Source organism: Protobothrops mucrosquamatus, unplaced genomic scaffold (assembly GCF_001527695.2).
Source record: "Protobothrops mucrosquamatus isolate PMUCROS unplaced genomic scaffold, P.Mucros_1.0 scaffold605, whole genome shotgun sequence".
Lineage (NCBI taxonomy): Eukaryota > Metazoa > Chordata > Lepidosauria > Squamata > Viperidae > Protobothrops > Protobothrops mucrosquamatus.
In genome coordinates, this window is record NW_015386903.1 from 285,932 (window position 1) to 302,572 (window position 16,641).

Genomic DNA, 16,641 nt, shown 5'->3' on the forward strand with positions numbered 1-16,641 from the left:
AATGGGGGCAAAACTCACTTAATAAAACTTTCACTTAGCAACAGAAATTTTGGGCTTAAATTGTGGTCATAGGTTGAGGACTACCTGTATAGAATTGTGGTTCTGTCTGTCTGGAAGGCAGCAGGTTTGCAAATTATCTCATTTCTCATTAAGGCGACAGATCCTGATGTCCACCTTGTGTTCTTGATGTACACAGGAGTCTTTGGGAGGTTAAAGTCACCGTATCCTGCTAAATATCCCTCTACTGTCTTTTCATTAGTGATTAAGAAATGGGGGCTACACATTTAACTTAAATCTCCTTCAGCCAAACAAAAGAGAATGAAAGGGGAGAAAAAAACCTGAAGGAGAGACATAACTGATTCTTTTAAGCCAAAACTATTGATCGCAGCAAATCATGGCTGCTTCTCTCCTACAGCCAGGCTAACAGTCCTCGAATAACAGGTGGAAACTTCATTGACTTTTTAAATTACAAAGACCCAGATTATTCTTGTTCACTTTAAAGCTCAACCAGAAAAAGAGACGCAACCTGTAGGTTTTAGGTACCTGGTCTTCTGAGTCATTCAGACCTATCTGAAGTGTGTCTATGTCTGTCCGTCCGTCCTATCTATCTATCTATCTATCTATCTATCTATCTATCTATCTATCTATCTATCTATCATCTATCTATCTATCTATCTATCTATCTATCTATCTATCTATCTATCTATCTATCTATCTATCTAGATAGATAGATAGATAGATAGATAGATAGATAATCTATCTATCTATCTATCTATCTATCTATCTATCTATCTATCTATCTATCTATCTATCTATCTATCTATCTATCTATCTATCTATCTGTCTGTCTTATCTATCTATCCTATCTATCCATCCTGTCTGTCTGTCTGTCTGTCTGTCTGTCTGTCTATCTAAACTATCAATTATCCCCAGCATTTTCATTATTCGTGCCACCCAGCAGTGCTCCAGAAAGAAAAACTATTTAGCAGCCAGGATATAACAGTCAATGAATGTTATTTAAAATGTTTACAAATTAGCATTCCATATAAATGTCTCGTTTAGTACCAAGCTTACTGACCGTTGGTTTTCAGCTGCCCAAGAAAAAAAAAAATCCATCGCCTGAAACCTTAAATCGTTCTGACCCCCCCCCCCCTTGGAAGACCGAAGTTCTTTTATTCTGCTGATGGGCCCAAGTGCACTACAACTCAATGGCGGTGTCTGCAAAGACGGTGGGGGTTGTGTCCCAGGCTTTTGGTTTGGGGCTGCAAGTTGCACCTCTTTGATCTGTAGAGACAGGGAACTCTGTGCTGTTTTGATGACTCTTCTGAAGTCTTAGCAATATACAGGTAGGGGTAAAGTTAACCTTTTGCTGAGAATGGCAAAGAGATCAAGATGGAATAGGACAGCATCTCTTACAAATAGTTCTCAACTTGCAACCAAAGTCAGGGCACTGAAAAAAGTAACTTACAATGGATCCTCACACAACTATTGCCGCATTCCCCACTGCGATGAGTAACAGTTAACTTAAGTCATGCCAGACTTGCGAAGGGCCCTAACCTCAGAGTAAACACTTGGCTTGTTTTAGGTCCTTGGTTTGCAGTGAACCTTCTTCCAACATTTATGGGGTCCATCAGCAGATGGCAGCACAAACCAGATCAACAAAGCTCAGATATTAAATTTGACAAGAGGTTGAGGAATCCTGCAACTTCCTTCCGCCAGTTCTCCTTCAAGTTGCACATGAAGGTTTTTCTTTGGAAAGTTCTATTAAAGGAGAAAAAAAATCGCCCTAATTGAGATTTGCAGGACCATTATTCAGATTCAAGGGAATTGTTTGATGCTTTAAAAAAACAAAAAAACAAAACAAAAAAAAAGACCGATGCTATCAACATTGAAGAATCCTTTAGAATGACTTAGGAAGGCCCTCACAACTTCCAACTCACAAGCTTGCTTACAAAATGTGCTTTATTTTGTTTTAAACTGTCCAATCGTCTAAGTTAAAAATGCACACGCTCCTCTAAGCTTGCAAAGCTGCTGAGAAGGTGTACTTTTTCCTCTTTTAAGAAAACCATCTTCCCACCTTTTTGCCTGAAAAATAAGACATTCTTGAGAAGGTTTATTTGGGAAACGGCTCTTTCTCGGCCCACCAAAAGTTCTTGGGTTCCAGCTTTCATCATCCCAAGTCTGGACTGTTACTACCTGCAGGGGTTTCCTGTGTGCCTGACCAAGAAACACAGATTTGCTTCTTTGTGCTGAAAAGAATCAGGACTTGCGGCGAGAACAACGGACAACGCAACAAGTCAAACCTACATTGCGGGAACTACCGTGTGAGGAAGCAAAGCCACCTGCGACTTGAGTGCAAAAGGCTGGAGAGGCCAAAGACAAGGTGGCCTCTGTGCTTAGGAGTCCAACTTGATGAAGACTTTGGGTCTGGAGAAGATCTTGAGAGCCTCTTCGATCTGTGACAGCTTCTTCTCTAAAGAAACCCGACGGGTTTGAACACTCAAAGTATCGACTCGCACCGGAAGCAACAGGAACTCCTTCAAGAGCTTATCTTGGCCTACAGAAAAGAGATGGAGGGGGGAGGAAGGAGCACCATCAGTGGGCAATTCTAACGGCCTGCCTTCTTCAGTGACTCCAGTTGACCCATAAACGTGCCGCCCCAAGCCATAATGTGGTTTATTTGGTTTTAGTGTACTTGGTTGTGTGAACTCAGCCGTTTGGATTTCTGAGCCAGGTTTTTATGGTTTGCTCTGTTATACTGTATACAACTAGCCAGTGATATGGGGTATTCAATGAGGCGCGATTACATGAATCGCGGCTCAGCACAATGCGTGATGACCATCCTGGGTTGCATGTGCATCAGGATTCTGAAAAATCTGGTTTGCTGCGAACATGTTCCTTAAATCTTAGAGTAAACCCACCCTCTATTTAAATCCCAAGAGATTAAAAACTCAATAGGGCAAGAAAGCAAGGAAGAGGAAAATGGAACACCTGAAACCTGAGCCTAACCTTAGCATAACCCTTAGCTCTTTCCTTATCCTGATTGTGTGTGTGTGTGTATGAAGTCTATAAGAAGCAGTTTCAGAGGGTTTCACCTCCACCCTTCTTACTCTCTTTGAGATTCTTGAGGGTTTCCAGGCGCTGGTTCTCCGGCATCATGGCGTGCCCAGGTGGGGTGTCAGGATCAGGTGTGTTACGCAGGCGTTCCTCAGCTTCTTTGCGCCAGTGGTCCTTCCGCTCAATCAGGCTACATAGAGCAGAAAGAGGAACTCAAAAGAATGGAAAAGTGGAGACAGGACAGGAGAGGACAGGACAGGGAGGAAGGGAGGAAGGAAGGGAGGGAAGGAGGAAGGAAGGAAGGAAGGAAGGGAGATAGAAGAGTGGAGTGAAGGAAGAGAGGGAGGGAGGGAGGAAGGAAGGAAGGAAGGAAGGAAGATAGAAGAGTGGAGTGAAGGAAGAGAGAGAGGGAAAGAGGGAGGGAGAGAGGGAAGGAAGGAAGGAAGGAAGGAAGGAAGGCCTTTTCCAGGTCCAGTTTCTTACAAAAAAAATAAATCAAGAGCCAAAATGCTCTCTTTTTGGCATGGTCACCAATCCAGCCTTTTAGCAATGGAACTCAGAGGAGGCGATAGCTACAAGAAAATGTTTGGTCTGTTCTGAAGCACCTTTTTGAAACTGGATCCAAAAGTACTGACAGCAAAACAGACTGTAAAACCAGAAGAATCTCACCTTCCTTTGGTTTGTCAATACATGTTTCCAGACCTTATGGTTCCAAAGCTGAATTTGACAAGCTCTGAGCCGTTGAAGTACCGGAGACGAGTGGCTTCTGAAGGCAGCTCCTTGCCCTCTGCCAAAGGACAGCACAGCCGTTCCCAACCTGCCACCCTCTAGACAGGCTGGCCTGCAGCCCATATCACCTCAGCCAGCCCAGAGAACTTACTAGCGGGGCACGTGGCCTTTCTGCTTCGTGTTGTACTCTTCCAGATCTTTCTGCTTCTGCTCCAGGACTTTGTTGATGGACTGCAGGGAGCGTGAGCGTTGTAACGAGGCGCGTTTCGCATTTTGGGCATTGTGGCTGACAAAATCCACGTTACTGCTATTCTCTGGGACCTGGAATGGAATATATATATTCATATTCAGTGGAACAACCTGCCTCCAGAAGCGGTGAATGCTCCAACACTGGAGGTTTTTAAGAAGAGACTGGACAGCTGTTTGTCTGAAATGGTATAGGGCAGGGGTAGGCAACCTTGGTTCTTTCATGACTCGTGGACTTCAACTCCCAGAATTCCTGAGCCAGCCATGCTGAGGGGAAAGGGAGAGGTTTCCAAGCTGAGTCATGCTGGCTCAGGAATTCTGGGAGTTGAAGTCCACGAGTCATGAAGGGGCCATAGTTCCCCATGCTGACTCAGGAATTCTGGGAGTTGAAGTCCACGAGTCATAAAAGAGCCAAGGTTGCCTACCCCTGGTACAGGGTTTCCTGCCTGAGCAGGGGGTTGGACTAGATGACCTCCAAGGTCCCTTCCAACTTTATTATTATTATTATTATTATTATTATTATTATTATTATTATTATTATTATTATTATTATTATTACACACACACCTTGCCATCCCCGTTCTGAGCTGGGGCAGCTACTGTATCCATTTCACCCAACCGGGAAGGGTTTGGAGAGGGCGACCGGCGTGGACGGATTCCTGTGCCACAGCGAGAATACGCTCTCAAGTAGTTCTGAGCGTCGGGATGCGGGGAGCTGGGACTCTCCTGCGAAACCCACAAAGAGAAGGAACAGCTACTTGAAAAAAAGACAGGGGGAAAAATACTGCATATCCTTATCTAACCAGAAAAATATATCTCAGATGAGCAAATCTCTATCCAATAATCGAATCGACCCTACATTTAATATATATAAAAGTGAAAGAAAGAAAAAACTATCTGCGGACCCATTTCGTAAGGGAAGAAGAATTTATCCGTTTTTTTTTTGTTTTTTTATTTTTAGTACCCAGCCAGGGTAGATTTTTTTTTCTATGTTTGAGGGTGGACTTATTTGATTGTTTGAGTCATTTTCTTTCTCTTTTATTCCTTATTTGTACATATTCTTTTTTTGTTGTTGTTATTACTGTTGGGCGTAGGGTTTTTTTTCTGTTTCTGTTTTGTATTTTATTCCCATGGATACAACATAATATATATGTGTTTTTTAAAAAGAGGGGGGGGGGGGAAGCACTGCATGATCAGAAAAAGTTCCAGATTAATACTAGATCAAGCATCAAGGGGTAAACAATACTACAATCGAGAAACTACCAAGTTAGGCAAACAAGCTAACAGCAAACCTAACCAAGAAACTACCAAACCACTGACTAGAATATAAATTGAGAGCAAATCCCACTTTCTTCTAGCACTGATGCCGTTACCTAGTTGGATAATGAAACGTCCGCAAGGAAACACCCAAGCTCAGAGAGCACCAAAGACCCCACAGTTGCAAAATTCTTAACCCAAACAACCAATTCTATTGCCAAGAATTCTGGGAGTTAAAGGGCCCATATCTGGAATGCTTGCTCTGGTGGAGAAACACTACTTTAACTGATATGCCAGACTGTTTCTCTACTGCAGAGGTCTTCAAACATGGCCCTTTTATGACTTGTGGACTTCAACTCCCAGAATCCCTCTGCTGGCTGAGGAATTCTGGGAGTTGAAGTCCACAAGTCATAAAAGGGCCAAGTTTGAAGACCCCCTGCTCTACTGCATTAATTAAGGGAAGTAAGGAACGGCCTTGGTAATAATACCTGCAATTTTGCCTTGACTTTGGATTCCACGTTTTCATACTTCTGGGACTTCCACAGGGCTTTCACGGGCTTGGGTTGACTCAGCTGCCGAGCTTGTTCTTTCTCTCGGCACTTCCTCTGGATCTCTCTCATTCGCCTCAGATTCTCCTTCTCGTGGTCTTTGTGGTCCCTGCCTGCACCCGAAAGGAAAAAGAAGGCTTCTTGGGAGGTCCACTGAAGACACCCTGGCCAAAACTGCGCCACGGAGCAGAAGGTAGAACAGGTCTAAGGAGCTAGACAAAACTCTACCAACCTCTGTGGGATTTGGCTACCCACAGGCAGCTGCTCCACTTACGTTTGGGCCTCAGTTCCTCAAAGAAGGAGATCTCATCTAGCTTCAGGAGAACTCCTACGGTGCCGTTTTGCCCCTTCTCCAAGATGTCCCTGGCGTTGGGCTTAATTCGTGGAGGAGGTTGGGGACAGCGAGCACTGTAGCACCCAGGGTAGAGGCTGAACTCTGGAGGGATGGGGCCAGGAAGCAAATCCAATTTCAGAGAGTTCCCTTCTAGCCTTCCTCGTGCTAAAGAGAGAAAAGAAAAAAAATCACTCGCTTAAAAAAAGAAACAGTGGAGCTTTGGTTGCAGAAAACTCTCCAGTTCCTCAAGGACAGCGAGCCAGAGGCAGGGAGCAGGAAAGAGAAATCAATTGCACGGTAAAGATGGCCATACAGATGTTTACCCAGATTGGGTTTTATGGAAGTTCAGCAGTTTGAAAGTTATCCTTTTGGAGAAACCATTGGAGAATCTCTCTCCATTTCGTCGTGGGTGTAGGATGCAGATGGAGGACATGTTTGTTGTCCAGCCTGGTGAACAGACACAAGCAGATACTGACCTGACAGTGGGCGTCTGTAATAATCCGGACATAGGGTAGGATCTGGAGGAATGGGACCTGTGATCCTGGAGGGACCTTCCGACATCTCAACCTTGCTTCATAGATTCTGACCAGGAATGGCAAAATCTCATCTTTGGGGGGACCTGTTGCAAACAAGAACCGAGTTTGCTAAGGAACCATGGATAAAGTATCTGGAAGGAGAGGGAGTGGGAAGGAAGAAGTTTAGAAGAAAAAATATGCAATCATCAACCACTGTGTCATTAAGGAGTGAAAATGTCAGGCACAAACTAGATGTATTTCTCTTCCCTTCTACTGTATTCATCGTACATTATGTGTCTTCAATCATGCCCAGAATAGCTACTGCGGCAGATAGACAGAATTACTTATCAACTTGTCGGAATTACAGTTGCTTTAGAAGACCACTGCTACAGGCAGTCCTCAACTCACAAGAGTTCACTTAGTCACCGTTCAAAGTTACAACAGCAATGAAAAAAGTGACTTATGACCATTTTTCACACTTATGACCATTGCACATCCCCAGGGTCACGTGATTTACATTCGGATGCTTGACAACTGACTCACATTTATGACGGTTGCAGCGTCCTGGGGGGGGTGTCATGGGATCCCTTTTTACAACTTTCTGACAAGCGATGTCAATGAGGAAGCCAGATTCACTTAACCACCGAGTTACTAATTTAACAACTGCAATGATTCGCTTCACAAATGTGGCCAGAAAAGTCGTAAAATGGGGCAAAACTCACTTAACAAATGTCTCACACTTAGCAACAGAAATTCCGGGCTCCATCGTGGTCGTAAGTTGAGGATTACCTATATACTATTGTCGTTGTTAACCTGTTGGGATCACAATGTTTTGTTGACGTTGAGTCTGCTGGGTTTGGTCCCTAATGCTCTGAATAGCTGGAGACCCCATTGATTAGAGAGAGACCTTTCCTGCTTCTATCCATCTTCTCCCCTTTTGCTAGGGATGAGACACCTGTGGTCCTCCAGATGCAGCTCAATCCAATATCCACAGGCTCTAGTCCTGATAACTACCCAGGCACCATTCCTTAAAGCTAGGAAATTCCTAAAACTATCTGTGTCAATGACCTCTTGTGAGCCGACATAGCAGAGGGACGTCCAAACCTTGGCAATATGTCTCCACTGAGCAGGACTAGAGGCTAAAGCATATAAGGAATGGCTGCTGGAATTGGGTATGTCTAGTTTAATGAAGAGAAGGACGAGGGGGGACATGATAGCAGTCTTCCAGTATCTCAGGGGCTGCCCCAAAGAAGAGGGAGTCAAGCTATTCTCCAAAGCACCCAAAGGCAAAGACAAGAAGCAACGGATGGAAACTAACCAAAGAGAGAAGCAACCTAGAACTAAGGAGAAATTGTTTGACAGTTAGAACAATTAACCAGTGGAACAACCTGCCTCCAGAAGCGGTGAATGCTCCAACACTGGAAGTTTTTAAGAAGAGACTGGACAGCCATTTGTCCGAAATGGTATAGGGTTTCCTGCCTGAGCAGGGGGTTGGACCAGATGACCTCCAAGGTCCCTTCCATCTTTATTATTAATAATAATAATAATAATAATAATAATAATAATAATAATAATAATAATTATTATTATTATTATTATTATTATTATTATTATTATTAAATGTCAATAAGATACACTCATCAAAGATATCAGATATCTGCAGATAGCAGAAAGCTGCCCGTGCAGTTAGGCAGGCATAAAGGCAGTGAGCAAAACCACAGCCATCTGTCTCTGAACTTCCTTTGAAACATCCTAAAAGCAAATTTTAAATATCTTCTGTGCGTGCCTTCCTGTAGGAGAAGCAAAATGCAAGGGATGATCCCTGATTTTGCATAAAGACAATAGCTGGCTGGCACAATATCGGGCCTGTCTCAGCATTAGCAGCCAAATGCTTTTCCCTCACCAGGAGGAAGAAGAGGAGGAGGAGGAGAAAGATTAATTCTTGGCCTCCTTCCAGACCCAGCATAGAGATGTTTATTCTGTCAGCGTGGAGGGTAAACGGCTGTCAAGAGCCAAGTGCTGTACAAACATACAGTTGGAAGGCTGTTTGGCTTGAAATCACGGGACTGCAAGGATCTAAAAAGGAAGGAAAGAGGTCCTTTTGTAATGGATGTTTGGAGGGCTAGCCAAGGGCAGGTAGTTCCAACCTGGGAAAACTGCTGAGAAGGCAAACTTTACGCTGGTGTAAGAAAACTCCTCTAAGGATTGAGCAGGAAGATGGTTGTAACAGGAGTTCTTACCTTGCAAATAAATATTGGAGTAGGATTCATATATTAATGGAGAAACTTCTTAAAGTGAACATAAAGATTAAACCAGAAACTTTCCTTCTGGGCCTAATGGAAAGAAAATAATAATAATAATAATAGTAAAGTTGGAAGGGACCTTGGAGGTCATCTAGTCCAACCCCCTGCTCAGGCAGGAAACCCTACACCATTTCAGACAAATGGCTGTCCAGTTTCTTCTTAAAAACCTCCAGTGTTGGAGCATTCACCGCTTCTGGAGGCAGGTTGTTCCACTGGTTAATTGTTCTAACTGTCAGGAAGTTTCTCCTTAGTTCTAGATTGCTTCTCTCTTTGGTTAGTTTCCATCTGTTGCTTCTTGTCCTGCCTTCAGGCGCTTTGGAGAATAGTTTGACTCCCTCTTCTTTATGGCAGAGAACTGGGAAATTTTTTTTTGAAACTCTGATTTTATATATGGCAGCGGCAGCAAGACTGCTCTATGCGCAAAAGTGGAAGGATGCCTCGATTCCCACCATGGGAAAGGTTGGCATTCTGACAAATCAGCCATCAATAGACACACAGACATTAACAACATCTATAGACTATACAAAAGAGACTATCACCCAGCCCCCAAAGGAATAAAAAGACACAAGCACTTCTGCACCAGCACTCAGATCAACATAGATTAACTCCAAGGATAACAACAGACCAAAAATCAGGTAAAGGATACCCCAATCAAGAAACTGCCAAAGAAGCCAACAGCAAACAGCCCAAACAAAGAATCTCTAAGACAGTGGTTCTCAACCTTTTTAGTGCCGTGACCCCCAACCGGTCGTAAGTCGAGGACTAAACCGGTCGTAAGTCGAGGACTAAACCGGTCATAAGTCGAGGACTTTCCCTGCCCGGGAGCGCTACGCATGCGTGGTTCCGCCCCCTGCGCCGGCCGAGGCGTAGCTGGCAAGCGGCAGAGACGGAGCAGGCCAACCACCAGCTGGCCCAGCCCAAGGGAGGTAAGGCACCCACCGGAAAAGGGGAAAAATGGCGGACAGCCTTGCTTGGCGACCCCCGTGAAATGGTCGATCGACCCCAAAGGGGGTCGCGACCCATAGGTTGACAACCGCTGCTCTAAGACCACCCTCACCAATACTGACAGGGCAAGCCACCAGCACATAAACTGACAGCAAACAGCACTCCTTACTAGCACTGATGTGGTTACCTAGTTTGGTAATGAAACGTCTGCAAGAAAACAAGCAAGCTTAAAACAAAATAAACAAGAAGGCTCAGAAAGCACCAAGGACCCCTCAGAACAGAATCACTCAACAGAAGAATTTATGGCATCTTGCATTTTTATGTTGCACATCCTAATTTCAACGACCGAATCAACGAAGGTAAACAATACACTCCAGTTATTTTAAAAAAAACACATGCTAGCAGCAGAGCTTTGCAGAACCTCCTGGTCCAAATATCCAAGGAGACCATAGTTGATTAGTTTGTGGTTCAGGCAAACCTAGCTGGTATGGTTAGTTTAGTTTATTGTTCAGCACGTTGCATGAAGGCAGCCCCTTGAGTGAATTTAATTTAATTTAATCCTGGCATCTGAAGGATCCTTCCACTCAAAATGAACAACCACAACATCTGGGGAATACTGAACACCCGACACAATATAACAAGCGTAACAACAACAATAATCATTATTAAATTTGTCTACCACTCAACTCTCAATAACTCTGGGTACTTGTACAAGCATTGCAACGCAGAGCTCAATCTTTAAACCCGGATTCAGATTGCCCCCCCCCCACCCAGGTCGCTGGGGGTCCTGGGACCTGTCCCACTTGCCGTCCTACCTCCCAGGGTTGTTGTGAATAAGAAATTGCAAAGCCAGCTCCGGGGGGAAATGCAAAATCCACGTGTCACGAGCAACCGAACCCTCTCCCTCAATAGCCACCCTCCCCCCTTCCAAGCCCAGGAATGACGCTTCCAGCTCCCACCAGCCCGAAGGACCCCGATTTTCCCCCCTTGGACGCGAACCGCCCCCTACTTTGGGTGCATGCCAGCAACAGCCCCCCCTCTTCCCGGAGAAGCTCCCCCAGGTGCCCTCCCACTCCCCCCCCCGCGTCCCCATCAAGCCCCCCACTCACATTGGGAGCCCGTCCTCTGCAGCAGCCCCGCGCGGCGCTTCCTGTGCAGCGATGCCGAGAAAAATCCGGCTGCCGACAGTTGGACTCCCCGCCTCCGGTCTCTTAGCAACAGCGCTCCCCGGAGGCTGCTGGGAATTGTAGTTTTTCTTTTTCTGTACCGTACTGGCTTAGAACGGTTCCAAATGGAGCCTTTCCAGGTATGCTGGGTTTTTTTCCCTATATCTCAGCCAGCGTTCTTTTTCTTTCTTTCTTTCTTTCTTTCTTTCTTTCTTTCTTTCTTTCTTTCTTTCTTTCTTTCTTTCTTTCTTTCCTTCCTTCCTTCCTTCCTTCCTTCCTTCCTTCCTTCCTTCCTTCCCTTTCCTCTATCTATCTATCTATCTATCTATCTATCTATCTATCTATCTATCTATCTATCTATCTATCTATCTATCTATCTATCTATCTATCGTCTGTCTGTCTGTCTGTCTGTCTGTCTATCTATCTATCTATCCTCTTCATTTTGGTGCTCATTAGTTTGCTAGAATATTGATTACGTGCCCTCAATTTGTAGTTGTTGTTGACTACCGTATTAGTGACCACATAAATTTCCTCCATGAAGATTTGTCCCTAACTAGGTCTTTCTGGTCTTCCAAAAGTGTAGAGATTTGTACCGTAATTGAGTCCATTCCCCTGTCTGCTGTTTATCCTCTGTTTATCTTCCTCTTCCTTCCACCTTTCCTAGCATCAATGCCTTCTTCGGAAGAACTGGGCAGAGGTTTTGGTAAATAAGAAAAAGGTCCACTGAAAACATCCCACTTATTCATTATTCATCCAATGCTCAACGTCCTTCCATGCTTATTGATCTTGCACAATTACAGTGGTGTGTCGAAAGAGAGAAGGGCAGCCACGTTTTCTGTAGCTAACATATTACGGTAAGTCACCACTCCAAGAAGCTAATGGAGGACGTAGCAGAGAAGAAAAGATCTAGATTCTCAGCCATTGATGGAGTGGCAACAGAATGCTGTGGACCTGGTAGCTTAGCAACTGGTCCTAAAGAAGACGGACTGATATCTCCAAGGCCTACTAACCAATCACTACTGGACAAAGCAGTGGAAACTCACCAATGCTTTAGACAAACTGTCCCAGACAGCTGTGGTGAGAACTCTATTTATCTGTTTCTGAGTTGTCAGCATCACTTGAAGTCCTCAGTTTGAATGATAACAACAAATCGATGCTCGGAGGCCCATAGCTTCCAAGTGTACATCAGTGAAAATGGGAAATAGAACCTCCTTAATTTTTTAAAATAAATCCTCATTCGGGGTTTCAGGATTTATTGAAATCCTCATAATTCATGAACCAGTGGTAAATTAGAAGCTTAATGGAATAGTCAGCGGGAGCAGTTGAATTACAGAGGGGACAGTTGTTGGTTACTGAGAAGGACACAGAAGGACACCAGAAAACTTACCTGTCTTTGGTACATCAAAAGTATCTGTTTTTTGTGCTAAAGTTCAGTTGCTAGAGAGGGTGCTATAATAATCAGAATTTTTACCTAGAGCTTCTATGAGCCATTTTTCTTTAAGGCTGCTCTAAGTTGGCTCTTTGGTAACCACAAACAATTTACCCACAGGTGCTTTTTCCAAAAGGCAATTGGACTTTCTTGGTTTTTTTCTTTGAAAACATTTTGCTTCTCATCCAAGAAGCTTCTTCAGTTCTTCTGGTGAGAACTGAAGAAGCTTCTCAAATGAGAAGCAAAACGTTTTCAACGGAAAAAAAAATCAAGAAAGTCCAGTTGCATTTTGGAAAAGCCCCTTTGGGACAATCATGACCTAGAGGATTGAGAATCTCCATAGACATACAGATAGTCCTCGACTTACGACCACAATTGACCTCAAAAATTTTATTGTTAAGTGAGATGTTTGTTAAGTGAGTTTTGCCCCATTTTACGGCCTTTCTTGCCACAGTTGTTAAGTGAATCACTGCAAGTTCATAAGTGACTAACCCAGTTGTCAAGTGAAACCAGCTACCCCACTGACTTTGCTTGTCGAAAGGTCGCAAAAGATGATCACATGACCCTGGGACACTGCAACGGTCATAAATATGAACCAGTTGCGTAGCATCTGAATTTTGATCACGTGACCATGGGGATGCTGCAAAGGTCGTAACTCTAAAAAACGGTCATGTCACTTTTTTCAGTGCCATTGTAACTGAACGGTCACTAAATGAACTGTTGTAAGTCGACGACTACCTATAAACAGTTTAGTAACCAGTTGTGCGTGAAGAAATCCAAAAATCCTGTACAACTCTGAAACATCATTTAACTTGTTACCGTTTGCATCAATCCAGTCCCTTTAACTCTATTTCTTTCCACAGTTCAGTGGTGCCCTGACAGCAGGAAATACCACTATTTCTAACTGTAAATAAACTGTAAATCTGCTATTTTATTTGCCCAGCAAAATACATACAACAGCCAGGACCATTTCTGGTTTTTTTTCCCCCTCCCGCCTGATAGATGATGGCAACCTGTGCCAGAAGTCTGAATGAGAAGAAATTGGGAGGGAAGACCACCATCCCACATTTTCCGTCCCAGCTGGCTGCAGCCTTGGAAAATCCCACCATCAAGTCACTGGAGGTAAAAGATGAGGAAAAGAGAGCGGAAGGGTGTATGTCTTACAAACACTGTAAACATCCATATGTTGGAAAGGTGGAACAAATGGATATCTTGCTGCAGGAATGAGCAGGAGGCAAGAATGTGCTTCGCCCCAATCAACACTAGAAATATTGATTACAACTTTAGAAGGTTACACACTATTTTTCTCCAAAATATGTCTCTTGCCCCAAGATCAGGAATTACCAGTATACATCTAGGGGACTGGAGGCTAAAACATATAAGGAACGGTTGCTGGAATTGGGTATGTCTAGTTTAACGAAGAGAAGGACGAGGGGGGACATGATAGCAGTCTTCCAGTATCTCAGGGGCTGCCCCAAAGAAGAGGGAGTCAGGCTATTCTCCAAAGCCCCTGAAGGCAGGACAAGAAGCAACGGATGGAAACTAATCAAGGAGAGAAGCAACCTAGAACTAAGGAGAAACTTCCTGACTTAATTGATATAATAATGCTTAATATGTCCCAGGCCTGAAAAAAAGTAATTTGCTCCACCTCAATCATCTTTCACAGTCTTCGGGGAAGATTATGTTCAGACTTCTTTCTCTCCTCTCCTCTTCTACATTTCCCCCCACGCCCCCCCCCCCAAGATGAATGATAATGGTATTTCTTCTTCCCAGTGGCACGAAGATGGCAAGGGCATTAACCTGCGTGCCAAGCTCTATGAGGAAGAAGTTCAGCTACACCAAGACTTATTTCCCGAGCTCAAGAATCTAAAATCTGCTTCGGTTTTGCAAGCTTGGCTAACGAATTCTGGTTTCAAGGCGAGGACGACCAAGTAAGCTTTGAGAAGGTATAGGGGGTAGCTTGATCAATAGTAGTAACTGTGAGAGGGACCTCGGAGTCCTAGTGGACAATCACTTAAAATAGGAACCAGCCGTGTGCTGCAGCTGCCAAAAAGGCCAACACAGTGCTAGGCTGCATTAACAGAGGGATAGAATCAAGATCATGTGAAGTATTAATACCATTTTACAAGGCCTTGGTAAGGCCACACTTGGAATACTGCATCCAGTTTTGGTCACCATGATGTAAAAAAGATGTTGAGACTCTAGAAAGAGTACAGAGAAGAGCAACAAAGATGATTAGGGGACTGGAGGCTAAAACATATAAGGAACGGTTGCTGGAATTGGGTCTGTCTAGTAGTTTAATGAAGAGAAGGACGAGGAGTGACTGATCACGTGACCATGGAGATGCTGCAAAGGTTGGGTGAAAAACGGTCAAAAAGTCACTTTTTTCAGTGCTGTCGTGAGTTGAAACGGTCACGAAATGAACTGTTGTAAGTCGAGAACTACGTGTAAAACCCGAAAGCCTTCTTGTCCTATGACAGGGGTAAAGCAACCTTGGCTCTTTTATGACTCGTGGACTTCAGCTCCCAGAATTCCTGAGCCAGCATGGCTCGGCATGGAAACCCCTCCCTTTCCCCTCAGCATGGCTGGCTCAGGAATTCTGGGAGTTGAAGTCCACGAGTCATAAAAGAGCCAAGGTTGCCTACGCCTGTCCTAAGAGTTTTGGGACTAGTTGTATACGGACCTGTTTCTTGGAGGGGGACGTCATTTTAACTGTTTCTTCTGCCCTCGGTAAAGATGCTTGCAAGAAAAAAGCCTTGGGGGAGACCAACCATTCAGCCAAACAAACAATAATTTTATTGGGTTATGTGAGTTTCCAAGATGGGAGAGGGGTTAAGGGAGAGGGACCGGACCGGGCCTTCCCTCTTGCTCCTGTCCTGTCTTCTTTCTGCCCGCAGAACTGATTCTGAGGTGCTCACTTTTCAGCATGCAGACTTCAAGAAGCTGTCTCCCAGGGCAGAGGAGGCTGAAGGGGTCAAAGCTGAAACATCCCTTGTGCTGAAGCAGCCCAAGAAAGCTAAGAAAAGAAAGTCAACTCAAGAGATCACCCCAGTCCCTCCCGCCACCCCGGGCAGTTCTCTGCCTCCAGAATCTGCAACTGCAGAGAGTGAGTGGATAGAAGAGCCATCCGAGCAGGAATCGGGGCCGGGTGGGGGGGAGGGATTGGCAATACCCGGGATATTCGGTATTTCACTGTTATCACTTTCTGACGCAAGTACTGCATTTCAAGAGTCTGAAAATGAGGAGATAGCATTCGTTTAGTTTATGGATGCGTAGCTCTTAATTGAGCCGTGTGAGCAGTTGACTAATTGTTGCTCTGCCAGGAGTCCCACTGCAGAAAGACCAGCAGAGAAAAATAAACATAAATGAGATTAAATCAATAAATGTTAAATAACTACTGATCAAAATAGTTAATAGGAATGTTATTTCCTTGGTCATTTGTAAATATGGAAGTCCCTCCCCAAAATTAATTAACTCCGTTTGTTATCAGGTACAGATACTTCTTTTTTCTCTTTCTCTCAGTCTGGAAAGAGATATACGTAGATTGATAATAGAGATAGGCAGATGATAGATATTTAGATAGATAGATAGATAGATAGATAGATAGATAGATAGATAGATAGATAGATAGATAGATAGATAGATAGATAGATGATAGATAGATATTTAGATAGATAGATAGATAGATGATAGATAGATAGATAGATAGATAGATAGATAGATAGATAGATAGATAGATAGATAGATAGATAGACAGATAGATAGATATAGACAGACAGATATGGAAAGAGGATATAGATGATATATAATATAGACAGATAGACATAGTTAAGATAGATAGATAGGTAGGTAGGTAGGTAGATAGGTAGGTAGATATAGACAGACAGACAGACAGATAGACAGACAGACAGATAGATATAGTGTGTTTTTCTAGTTGGTCTTCAATAGTAACAAATGTTACTTACACAGTGCAATCAGCTCCACAACCAGCATACCACAATGTATGTGATATTCTTTCAAGAAATGAATAGGCAGACGTCAAAAAGATAGAATAGTGTTATAGTGCTCGTTTGGACAACCAAGAACATTTTTCTCAAACACCTTCTCCCATG

The 16,641-nt window shown here is 43.8% G+C and overlaps 1 protein-coding gene across 1 annotated transcript; it reads right to left on the reverse strand.

The window, feature by feature from the left end:
• Nucleotides 1-1,969: 1,969 nt before the first annotated feature.
• On the reverse strand, nucleotides 1,970-11,085 carry ENKD1 (enkurin domain containing 1). The gene is made up of 8 exons (XM_015817570.1): nucleotides 11,044-11,085; nucleotides 6,648-6,838; nucleotides 6,112-6,336; nucleotides 5,778-5,950; nucleotides 4,600-4,758; nucleotides 3,938-4,107; nucleotides 3,111-3,247; nucleotides 1,970-2,557 (listed from the first exon to the last, which is right to left on the reverse strand). The coding sequence occupies exons 2-8, from the start codon at nucleotides 6,730-6,732 to the stop codon at nucleotides 2,397-2,399; spliced, it is 1,110 nt and encodes a 369-aa protein (XP_015673056.1). The 5' UTR covers nucleotides 6,733-6,838; nucleotides 11,044-11,085; the 3' UTR covers nucleotides 1,970-2,396.
• Between the last annotated feature and the right edge of the window lie 5,556 nt (nucleotides 11,086-16,641).